This window comes from Platalea leucorodia, assembly GCF_965183815.1.
Source record: "Platalea leucorodia genome assembly, chromosome: 2".
NCBI lineage: Eukaryota > Metazoa > Chordata > Aves > Pelecaniformes > Threskiornithidae > Platalea > Platalea leucorodia.
The window spans coordinates 70,363,481-70,375,801 of record NC_138824.1 but is presented as its reverse complement, the minus strand read 5'-3'; the positions used below and the strand labels follow the sequence as shown (position 1 = coordinate 70,375,801).

The 12,321-nt window shown below is 43.1% G+C and overlaps 1 protein-coding gene across 1 annotated transcript in view; it reads right to left on the bottom strand.

The window, feature by feature from the left end:
- RFX8 (regulatory factor X8) overlaps nucleotides 1-1,662 on the bottom strand; it is a gene marked incomplete at both ends in the record, with an annotated part of 28,877 nt that extends 27,215 nt beyond the window's left edge. The window contains one exon of the mRNA XM_082336195.1: nucleotides 1,613-1,662. Coding sequence (XP_082192321.1) covers nucleotides 1,613-1,662 — 50 coding nt within the window. The remainder of the gene's footprint in view (nucleotides 1-1,612) is intronic.
- Nucleotides 1,663-12,321: the final 10,659 nt, after the last annotated feature.

Sequence of the window (12,321 nt, the reverse complement as noted above, 5' to 3'; positions counted from 1 at the left end):
ATTGGAAGTGCAGCAGAAATTAATTCATGCTTCAGTAGCTGGTTTCTGCCAATAGTTCTGCCTCAGCATTTAACTATTTAGTGACAAAATATTTGGGAACTTCATTTTGTGAATTTATCATCTATTAAAATGCCAGCCTTTTTCAAATAACAAGTCAAACACATTCTTAGTGCTGACACATAATACAAAAATACTGTCTATCAGGCAAAAAAAAAATCCACAAAGAGCACTGCGCTCCTCTTCTTGCCTGTTAGCCCCGAGGTTCTCAAAACCCGAGCATTTATGGCATGCATCAAAACAAAACCATTAATGAGGACAACAAAATCAAAAGGAAAGAGTGGTAAGGGAGGAAGATGGAGGATAAAGAAAAAGCACAGGGGGAAAGACCTCCTCCACTTATCTACTGCTTTCTATCCACACTTTCCGTTGGGTTCGTTATCTGAATGGTTCTAAGGACCTCAAATTGCCTCCAGGTTTTGGGGTTTGCCACCTGTTGTACGTGAACCCTTGGCAGCCAGGCCATTATACAGGTGTGCAAGTCTGCTGTTAAACCATCTCTGGACCAAAATCTCGTTTACTATTGTCAATGCACCAATCATAAAATGAAGCTAAATATTTTAAAAATTTCAAAACATGAAAAGGTGGTTCAGAAGGTTGTTGTGATGAAAAAAATCCTTCCAAGGATTGTTTATGACTCCGTTTTTTGCAGGGCCTCAAACTTGTTGGATGACCTTGGATGAATCTCTTCCTTCAGTCCTTGTAAAATGGGACTAGTCATATCTATACCACAGCAAAAGCACAGACGAACTCCTGCTGCTCAGGTGTTACTGAGAGGGGGAATAAAAAGATTGAAGATTAGTTGCTGTCAAGTTAGAAGCTCACTTGTATGTGCTGTTACTGTTCCACATAAATTTTCAACACTGTTTACTAGCTGGACACAGCTGTGCTTGGGGAAAGAAGGAAAGTAACCCGTGTTTCTCTCTCGCTGTCACACGGCAGATGATGCTCTTCTCAAAGCACAAGAAAATGACGGTGACAACCTTACTCCACCACAGAAAGCATCTCACTGAGGTGTTCAACCGTTACCTTCACCTCAAGGAAACATAACCTCGGAGAATGTCAGCCACTCAGCATCACCCCGAATGCCAGCGTGCCACCGGCCGTGCAGCCTCGCAGCCGCCCACGGTAAAAGCGGGCCAGCCACGAGTGGTCCAGCCAGGGACGGTCCTCGCCATCTGCACTGCAGCATCACGTCAAGTGGATGGCAGCCCGGCAGCCAGATCCCCGTGAGTGGGTAAGCTGAGACGCAATCCCACTTCCCCCATGTCAAACCGCCTCCGCGTCAGTAAGACTTGCGGGAGATGGAAATTTCCCTGCTTTCATGGCGTCGTTTATGCGCCGCCATGATGATGGGGCCTCTGCAGCAAACCAGACTTCTGTCCTATGAACTGCGGTAGGTGTTAAGAGTCGGATTCCTGCCCTCCCCGCACCAAGCCCACCGGCCGGGTCCTGCGAGACCCCCGGCGAGGCGGGGGGAGACCAGCCCCGCCGCCGCCCCCCGCCGGCCCTCCCCCCGGCCGCCCCGCCGCTGGGTGCCCGGGGCAGCACGCACCAGCGGATGATGGAGAGGTGCAGGAGGGAGGTGGGGCTGCCCTCGGCCATCCCGGCCGCCGCCGGCCGCTGCCGGGCCGTTGGGTACCGGCCGGCGGGGCGGCGGGTGCCCGGCCGCGCGCCGCCTCCGCCCTCGGAGCCGGTTCCCGGTGCGAGGCTCCCGGGCGCGGCCTCACCGGCTCCTCACCGGTTCCCGGGCGCGGCCTCACCGCCTCCCGCTGCCGGGCTGCAGAGGGGCCGGCGGGGCCCGGGTCCGGAGCCCGCCCGCCCACGCGTGGGCGCACGGCTGAGCGCCGGGGGCGGCCCGCGGCCGGCTGCGGCTCGGGGGCCGGCGGCAGGCGCGACGCAGCCCTGCCTGGCACCGGGTCCTCGGCGGCCCGGCGGGAATTTTATAGGCACTGCAGGTGAGCAAAGGAACTGTATGTAAATCGGGAGGGACGCAGAGGCGTAAATGAACGCTTGCGTAGCCTAAGCGCTGCCTTAGTAGGTTTTGCACCTATCATAGAATCATTTCGGTTGGAGAAGACCCGTAAGATCTCTAAAACATTATTTTCAGAGTTTTCGACAAGAATGCTGTGAACTCTCCTAATTAATTGTTTAATTTCTCTTTGATATAGGTAGATGAAAGGGCTGTCTGCTCCACTGAAACCCTGTAAGCGCTTTTCCATTGCAAGTGGCCATTATGCAAAATGAGCTTTACTGCCATGTGACTGGCAAAAATAAATTATGCATGGCTGGAGCTTCGGAAAGCTTCCTAGTGGATGGCATTGGGTTGCATCAGAGCCCAGCTTCTCAGAAACTCCCATGGCTGCCTCATGTTAATTAGCTGCTGGAAGCCCACGTATGACACAGGCGGGCTTGCTTGCTTTGTTATGGCAAGACGACCAAAGCCAAGGTGTCGGTAGACGGCAATATTAAAGGCGGGGGGAGACAGGGGACCAGGAAAGAGGGATTTATGGCGGAAGGCTGCTGGTTTTCTAGTCCCTCAATGTAGCTTGCTTTTGAGGAGCAGTGCGCGCAGATGTCATGTATAATACATGTAAGCTGTAAAGCCTCGTGCTGTGTTGAGAACCCCAGGGGAAGATGCTATTCACTCACAGGGCCCCAAACCAAAGCCTTGAAAATGATGTCTGCCCAAAACGCAGGTTAGTATACACATTGTAACCAGTACAATCTGCCGTCAATAATTGTGCTTAATAACCTATTGCAGAAGCTTCCCTCAGTTACAGTTCTTGGTTCGTGTCTGATTTGTGTCTCCATAGCCTACTGACCTCCAGCTTACACAGCAAATACTCCTGCAAATACTGCGGAGTGGAAGCTTATTCGAGTTGCTTTAAAACAGCTGTCATAAGAACCAGCAGCAATCGTACTGCAGCAACCATAAGACCTGTGTGGTTTTGCCGTGTAAGACCTTGCAGAGCTTCTGAGGTGGGTTTTCCAGCAGATGCTGAAGTCTGCGCTGTCCCTGCCAGACTGCAGCTGTGCCCATGCTGGGCACAGTCACGGCTGGCTCAGGTGTGCCTGTCCACACCGCAGCCATGGCTGTGCCTTCCACTTAATGTACCTGGGGAAGAGGAAACCTCATCTCCAGTTTCCAACAACTGGCTTGCTTACATGTTTGCATGTGCCTCTCAGTCTTGGTCGTAGTTCTCAAGGTTCATGGCCAACAACTGGCTTTCTGGGCCTGTCTGAAACTGCACAAAGTTCGTGAAGCTCCCTAGGCCCAAAGATGCCTTAGCAGGAAAAAAACATTTACAACTTATCTAAAACTGAAAAATGATAAATGGACTATTTCTGTGGTGACAGACTGAAAGCAAAGGGAGTCACAGAGATCAGAAAGTCCCTGGACAACACCTACTACTCAGAAAAGTTTTGATGAGGGGAAGCAAATGCTGCACAAAGAAACTGTCCAGGTACTGTCCATAGCTTGAGAAATATGAAGTAGGTCACAGAATTTCTCTTGCCTAATTTCCAGATCACGATAACGAGATAGACGGATCTGTGTGCTGTTCAGATCTTGACACTACTACTATTCGATTAGGGTTTTTCCAGTTTTTCAGAAAATGTCTATTCAAATGTCTATTTAACCTTTCTAATAATAATAATAAATCTGATACTTTTAGGGGGGTGGGAGAGAAGGGGGATTCTGATTTTAAATACCAGGCTGCTAGTAGAATTTGACTGAAAACCTGAAATCTGCTTCCTCAATTTAATCCAGTCAGAGAGGACTGGGTGGATATACACTAGGTCAAGCTGTAGTAAGTCTTTATTCTTGCATAACCTGAAAGTTGCAAAGCTGTTTATTGCTGTCATGGACATCCTCCTTACATAAAATGAAAGAGTATTTAATGAACATGCACTTTGACTGAACAAAATTTTGACCAAAAATTAGGAGGGGCCTCTATGGTATTTATTTCATGTGTTCTCCTGTAGAAAGAGATGGGTAAAAGAGGTTGAAAAGTAAAAACAAAACCCCAAATCCCTCCCTGCCACCCACCAAACCAAGGCCCTGGAGCAACATACTATCAAATTTTCAATATGAAAAGTTAAAAGAATTTGGTCAGTGTTGGAGTAAGAGTCCTGGTGGACAACGGTAAATATCCTGCTTTGAGAAATCAATCGGTACATTTTGTTGGTTTTTTTACCTCTACTAGTTGACCTACCAGGGATGAAATGACATCTGTGCAAAAATTTACTGAATCTTCCTTTGATATCTGAATAATGCCAATGATCAGGCATTACCTCAATCTGATCAGTTTACTGTGAAGGGAGATCTTCAGACTTGTAGCTACCTTTCAAACTTAGTTTAAAATAAATCAACTTGACAGAATTCAGAAAATACAAAAGATTATATCTGGTTGTGTCATGAGATTTGGAACAGCAGCAAAACCAAAACAGGATTGCTACCACCTTCTCCTTGAATATAATGCTTTGACGTTATAGAAAACTCTGTGACCTTCACAAGGCACACACTTCAACATGAATGCAAATGAGGAAGAGGAAGGCTCCTCTCCTAAGTGCCTATGGCAAGCGAACTCTTGTTCATGAAAACCCAGTTCAGCAAAGCATGTCAGCATGTCTGTAAGACCGCTTAATTTCAGCAAAGCATTTAAGAATGTGCTTAACTTTAAATACGTACTTAGCTGAATCGTTTTGCTGAGTGGGGATTGATGGCTGAATTAAGGCATTAAACATTAATGACAGAGCTGGGAACACAAAATAGTATGTAAATCGGGATGTGTTGGGACTAGAATGAACTGATTCAAACAATGCAATCATGGCATGATTACGATCTCTTGAAAGATGTGAAGACATTAGAAAGCCTCAGGGTCTGGTGACCTGAGTTGGGGGACAATCGCTGGCAATCGCTCCAGTCCTTACACCATTTCAGATCACCCAGTTTTGGAGTGTCTGGTGGGGAGACTGGGTGGAAATCTCTTCCACACAGTAACTGAAGCACTTAAGTCTCTGTTGGTGCAATGTTAATCCTAGGTGTTGCCCAGGGCAGTGTTGGCTACTGATCTACTTTTGACTAGGATGAAGAACGAGGGTACCATGACAGCATTTTCAGGTGTCTCCATGTTCTTTGACTGCTTTTGGTCCTGCCACGAGTGGTAGCAGGGTCTATCTGAGCAGCTCCGTCCCTCTCGTCCTGAGGGACTCTGGTGTGAACGCTTCCCATAGGGCTCTGCCCTTTGTGCTCCCTGTATACGCAGTGCCTCTGGAGGGGTGACTATGGAGCTGAGGACTGTGGTTTCCACCATGTGCTGGTGACACCTGCTCTTTATATTTCTCCCTCTTTAGACCCGCTCAGGGCAGCCAAACAATTTATACAGTGACTCATGAAGATGGAGATACGGATAAAAGCCTATCTGTCCAGAAGTGGCTGAGGTAATGCTTGCAGGAGAAAGCAACTGCTTCATTTCTGCTTGGCAGAAGATGCTGTGTTCGCTCCTCCAAGTCTAAGTAGTATTTTATTGTGCTTCCCACATTCATTCTTTTTGTGCTTTTTGTTCTGGTTTCTACATCCTGGATGTATACTGGAGTTAACTTTCTGTTTAATAGGACAATCTATTATTAATGGCTGTGCTGTAAACTCTGAAATAGTGATGCTGGGTTTGCATGTTACAGTAATTTGAACAGAAACAAAATATTTTTTTCTTTGTGATAAAAGCAGTGGTGAGTCATACAGAAAAGCTTAATCCATCTCAGAGGCTGGTGGATCAAACAGCAGCTCTGACATTAGCTCCTGTGCCTGATTTGCAGACCACAGGCAAACGACCCTTGACTGTCTTTGTGCATCAGGAATGTTTATACAGTGAATCAATTAGTTTTGAAGGAAGGAATGGCATTAAGGGCAGCTTTGAAATATGCTCAAGGTAAAGCCCAGCTACAAAAGTTTTGAAAAGAGAGAAAATATCTCCCTCCTCCACCAGAATAAATACAGACTTTACTGTGAAGAGAGATGCTTTTTTTTTTTTTTTTAATTAAAAGTGACAGGTAAAAGTGTTTCACTTAAATAGCTAGATTAAGTAATAATTTTCTTGAAAGTGTTTGTTAAAAGCTTCAACATAATAAGTTTGACATAATTAAATGACGATGCAGTTAACAGTTAATCTCCTCTAAGCATGACTTTTATTATAACAAATAAAGCCCCTGCCTCAATAGTTCTTTGAAGGTAAAGCATGTATTACATGAGTGATGTAGTTTTATCTTCCCACCTTTTGAATGTCTTAGACCAAAGTGGCACATCAAAGAAATATTATGTGCATGTAGCGTCAGTGGTGATATGATTAAAACTGTATACAGTTGTATAACTGTTCTCCAAATTTCACATTTGCAAGCCCTATATTCCTATTATTCTTTTACAAATCTTGTTTTATCCTTCAGACTAGAAAATGTAGCAGGAGATCTAGCATGATTTATGCCTTGCTTATAGTTACATAAATGATATTTTCATTTAATACTTGTATCTACCAATAAATTCGAGAGAGAGAGAAAACACTCTAACAGACTTAATAAGCATTACCACATAGCCACTGTAGGAATAACGAAACCTGAAAGTCCCAGGACCCGAGTTGTTCAGATCCACCAGGACCCTGCTTTGGGCAGGGAGGTGAACTAGAAAACCTCCAGACCTCTCTGGCAACCTAAATTATTCCATGATTGCTGCATGGTCTCTTTCTTAATTGCATCTGAAGCATTTGTGACTTGCCTATGTTTGGCTTTTGTTCAAATAAGCAGAACACTCATTTACGTTGCTAGTAGCAGCATTGCTGTAGCTGCAGCAGTGTAAAGATATAGCCAAGATAAACTTTATAAAGAGAAATAGCATCTTTTCCTTAGGCCGGTTGATGCAGCTAGAATAGATATAGATAGTGTGGGCCCACGCACATCGTGTTGGATCTGAAGCAAGCAGCAAACATGAAGCTGAATAAAGGTTGGGAACCATTGTTCTGGTAGAGTAAGAGTATGCCTCTTTTTCCCAATTTAGCAAATTAGAGTAGACTGATATGGATTAGGATGAGAAGATGCCTTCTATATTAATTTATACTTTCTGTTTCCATTGGAATAAATTACAAAATCAACCTTCGTGAAACATTTGATACGAAATCCCCCTTTGAGCAGCTTGTATGTTTATGCTCTGACTCCATAGCTTTTTCTACAGTTGTGCACTGACATGAAGGAGCTCTGGGAGGGGCTGGAGTATGAGCAGCCGTGGTGGGTCTCTGGACCGGTTGACACCCTTGATTTATGGGCCTGATTTGTGGTCCTGATCTTGAGCTACACTCCATCATTCCTGACACTTACAAATACATTCCTTAGTGTTAAGCATTTCTCAGATGGCTTACATAAAACATTTCCACCACTGCAAACTTCTTGTTTCAACTATGTGCCATTTCTGACATGGAACTGGCCCTCTGGTTAGTACTGATGGAGTTTTGCATGAGCAAGGACTAGACTGTATTCACTTGAGTGAATACGTACCCTAAATATTCATTTGCATTCAAAAGGGAACTTATATTTAACTGTGGTTGTAATCCTTTCATATTTATTTTCTATGAATATGTGACCATGCGAGATTTACTAGCATAATACTGGTCTGTGAGAATTCCCATGTGACTTAGTCATGGGAAGCAAGCATTTAATTCAACTGTTGGGTCACCAAAAGGCAGTTCAGAATTTTCTATTGACTCTGTTTTCATTACTTATTCAAATTAATATTACGATCCTTGCGGATAAAGCAAAGCAAAACTTGGCAATATTACAATCAGTGGGGCAATTAACATTCACACTCTACTTGTTAATTTTAAAAACTGCATCAATGTAGATCAAAAGATGTATGGGACATAAATTAACATTACCTGATTTACTGCAGAAGATACATTCCCATTTGAAAATTTCAATCATCTGGATTACGAAATTCAGACCTACAATTATTCACTGAAGTAATTCATTCACAATTTTATAACAAGCACATTTCAGACATGAACTGCAGATCTACAAGTGATTCAAGGTAAAATTTGCCGAAGAAAATCCTCTGGTGAGATCAGTGCAATGTGAGTTAGAGATGCAGGATGGGGTTGCTTAGTTACTAAGCAGGAGTCCATCTGGAGAGCACAGTGCCTCTGCACTTCAAAGTGTGGAGATGGGTTTTGCCCTTTACTTTTGAATGACAATACTGCTGAATGTTAAAATCTAAAATATGGAACCAGACAACTTTAACGAACAGTCACTCTGCTCCAGCAGCCTCATTGCAATGGCAGCCAGTGGTAGTGTGACCATCCTTCCAGCATGGAAGATAGAATCAGAGTAGTAGTAATAGACAAAACTTCATTTTAAGAGGCATTTTAGAAAATGTACCTCATTTTTTTTCTCTCAAATGCACTCCTACTGCCCTCAGATAGACAATTCACAGTGCTTTATTATCTGTGTAGTATTTAACAAGTTTCTGCAATTTGCCATGATTTGTTTGTAAAAAAAATGTACTTTCTACTGCTGCTTTTGAGTTCAGACCAGGCTTAGTAACTGTGAAATTGGGAAAAAGCTAGGATGTGAGGATGGGACTTCAGACTATTCTTAATAAAATACTTTCTGGGAATGTGGGATGGCTCTTCAGAATTTTTTAGTCTACAGTATTCCTCATGCAAGTGATAGAGGTTCAGCCTTTCAACGTGTTTCAGACCCACAGTAATGTTTACTGTTTCCCCAAAAGGCAACCTTTTTCTATTGAGAAAATAACTGAATCATGTTTGGTGAAATAAAATTGTGGAGGTTGTTGAAACCTGCCTGGAAATTTCCAGGGACCTCCAGTAAGGGTTCTCCTGAGCAACTTCTGTAAACGGTGGGCTACCCTGCTCAGTCGGGACACTGAAGAATCATAGAATCATAGAATCATAGAATCGTCAAGGTTGGAAAAGACCCTTAAGATCATCGAATCCAACCGTTAACCTATCATCACTGCCAAGTCCATCTATACCATGTCCTCGAGCACCACATCTATCCGTTCTTTAAATACCTCCAGGGATGGAGACTCAACCACTTCCCTGGGCAGCCTGTTCCAATGCTTGACCACCCTTTTGGTGAAGAAGTTTTTCCTAATGTCTAACCTAAACCTCCCCCTAAACCTCACAACAAAACACACCAGAAGACATTGGCAAAGCTTTGTAGGGTTCTTCCTTGTACATCATCTCTTTAGTTGGGTTAAAAGTGTACAAGCGATGGCCGGAATAAGGTCATATTTTAACAGGCAAAAACCAAAGCTACATCTACAGCTTTGATTCAAGGTGAGCAATTTAGTGCAGTCTTAGAACTACATAAAAAGACAGGTTGTTTTTCTAATGCTGTGATTAATTATTATTGAAATGCTAACTTTCTTTGGGCCGAATTCTACTTTGAAAACGAGATTTAATCAAGAGTTACTGTGGGTAGTGTTGCTCTGCACAGGTTTGATTGATTGATTCAGTTTTGTTCTTGCTCATGCAAAAATGAATGCAATAAGACATGACTCTTAAATTAAAGAGTGGATTATCACCTTCAGGGAGAAATCAAAGGAATTAGGAAGAACCTCAAATAAGGGATGGATGAACACATTAATGACAGAGGGGTTAGTATTCACTGTCTGCTAGTTTGAAAGAAAGGAAGATCATTTGAGCGTGTGTATGACAAAGCTTTTTCAGTCTCCCGAAGCCCAATTTGTTAACTATTAGTGCATGCTAAAAACCCTTAGCCCTTTGATAAAAGGTTGGGAAATAAGCTGTGCATGGTTAAAGCTAAAGTAATTTTTCATTATTAGTAATGTTATTAAATGCGGCATTTTGCACTGTCTGTTTTTGTTGGGTAGGTAGCTGCTCATGTTCTGCAAGTTAATCCTGTTCTTCTGTGTGTTTTAATTATAAAACACCTAATAATGTGGATGACTGCTTCTAAGAAATTAAAAATATCTGGATAAATAGGGAGGTGGTGTTGTCTATTAGGTGCAATATCCAGGTTTGGTTAAAAACAGGAAAGTCTGCTTGAGCTCTTAAAGCAGAAAGACTTTTCTGCAGCTTAACACAGATGTAAAAGACTTGGTCTCAACTCTAGCAGAGATGTCTGAAGCATAAGGACCTGGGAAGTTTTGTTCAAGGACAGAAATAATCAGTGCACACAACATCAGGTTTTGTCTGTTCGGCCCTCCTCATAAATACTGTTGCTAATTCTACATGTGACAGTGAAAAACATTTTGCAGGCTTGTGAGATTTTTACATTTTCAGCTCAGTGTGGTTTAACCACAAGCTTTGTAGCTTGGAGAAAAACAACGTATTTGTGCATTTCCCCGAAAGCAATGGTTCATATGCCTCTGAAGCAGAGAGGATAAAATGCCTGTGCTGTGGCCAGTTTCAATGCTTGCCTCATCAGTGGTGCTGCTAGTCATCCTGCAAAGCCAATGTAGCTTTTAATCACAGCCGCTTACACTAACTTCTGATAGTCTGAAACAACTGGGACTTGCCATGTTTTTTTAATCAGGCCCTTATAGTTGCCTGTTGGTTAGTACACAGAACTCTGCAACTCTTAGAGACTGGGTTTAGCCAGCATTTCTGGGTGAGGTCTCAGCAAAGTTGGGATTGTTTCATGTATGAGCCCATATGGAACCTGAGCTCTTTGGGAAGCCTCATCATCATTATCTAAGTGCGACTTTATTGTTCTACATCAGCGTAGGTACCTTTCTGGGGACCTCACCATGGGTGAAAGTACCGAGCTGAGGAGAAAAAAGGATCAGGAGAAAATGTACTTCAGTAACCCCTTTTTAATGAATGAATGCATACTCATGCATACTTCAGCTATCTGCTTTGATATCCAACTACAATAGAGCTATAGACTAGGCCCAGAATTTGACCTTCAGTATCTTACCACCAGGGCATTTATTCGTCATCTGGTTTCTTTAGTCTTAGGTTGTTTTCCTAATCTGTGCTTAGTGAAGAAGCCTGGTAACCCCTGCTGTGCCGGAGGAGATTCTCCCCGTCCAGTGATGGTAGGATAAGACTGGCAAACTTGAGCCATGTAACGACATTTCCTGCCAATCCTTCTTCATCAACAGAATGCAAGCTTTACTAAACAGCTTTAGTGATGGGATAATGTTTACTTCTGTCTGTCAAGGCCTCCTTTTCTGTGGAGGTACAGGAGGGATCTGAATAAAATCTAGCCCCTCTTGGTCATGAAATATTACATTATGTTGTGAAGCACAGGCTGCACAGCTGAGAGCAGAACAATTTGTGGACAGAACTACCCCTGGAAGAGCGATTTCTGCTGCTCTTCTGCATGTCTCTATCAGCCTTTTATATCACTGTTTACCTTTTATATTATGAAATATATCTTTCTGCGTGGTGGTCATAGTTCAAAGATTATTTGAAGAGAATGACACTTGACTGCCATTTTGCTTGCTCAAGCCTTTGGAGTTCTTGAAATGCAAAGATTTATGGTTTTGGCTCTGTTTGTCCTTCACATATATACATATATATATATATATCTCAAATTGGCTGATTAAAGTAACTAGTACGGAGGAATCCCCATCCTAAGAACAGTATCTTCAGCTACGCTCCTGGCTTCAGTCAACATTTGTCTTTTGACACCGTGGAGCAAAATTACACAATACAAACACAGAATCAAGGAGCAGGAAGCATTTTTTTTCTTTGATCAAAAATTATGCTGACCTTCATTCCTTTGCTACATATTGAAGGCCCACCCACCTACAGGATGTGATACTACAGCTTTGAGTAGGGGAAATTAATTCATCAAACACGGGGCCCTGATGACTCTATGATCACATCTCAGAACTGACCCTTCGCCTTTAATAGTAGGGATAATATGAGGATGTATTTTGGGAGTCTCCATAGGACTGGGCCAGATATCCAGGATTTTAGAAAGAGAAAAGAGCACTTCTCTTTTAGGTAACAATCTAAAACTGTTTTAACATGCGTTCTCCTTCCTGCTCAAACAATTTTCAGATTGTAAGTAAGTGGTTACCTTTGCTTGTGCCTTTTGGTCACAGCTGCATTGACATATGCAGGAGCACATGTGAAAAAAGGTTTGTCACCACACTTCAACATTACAAGTATTTGAATCTGGATCAGAATATCCGGGATCTAAATCAGAAAGGTTGCTACCACTTGTGAAGAAAGGCAGTTAACACCACGCTTTTACCTGCTTTTAATCCACTGAGAGGCGGCT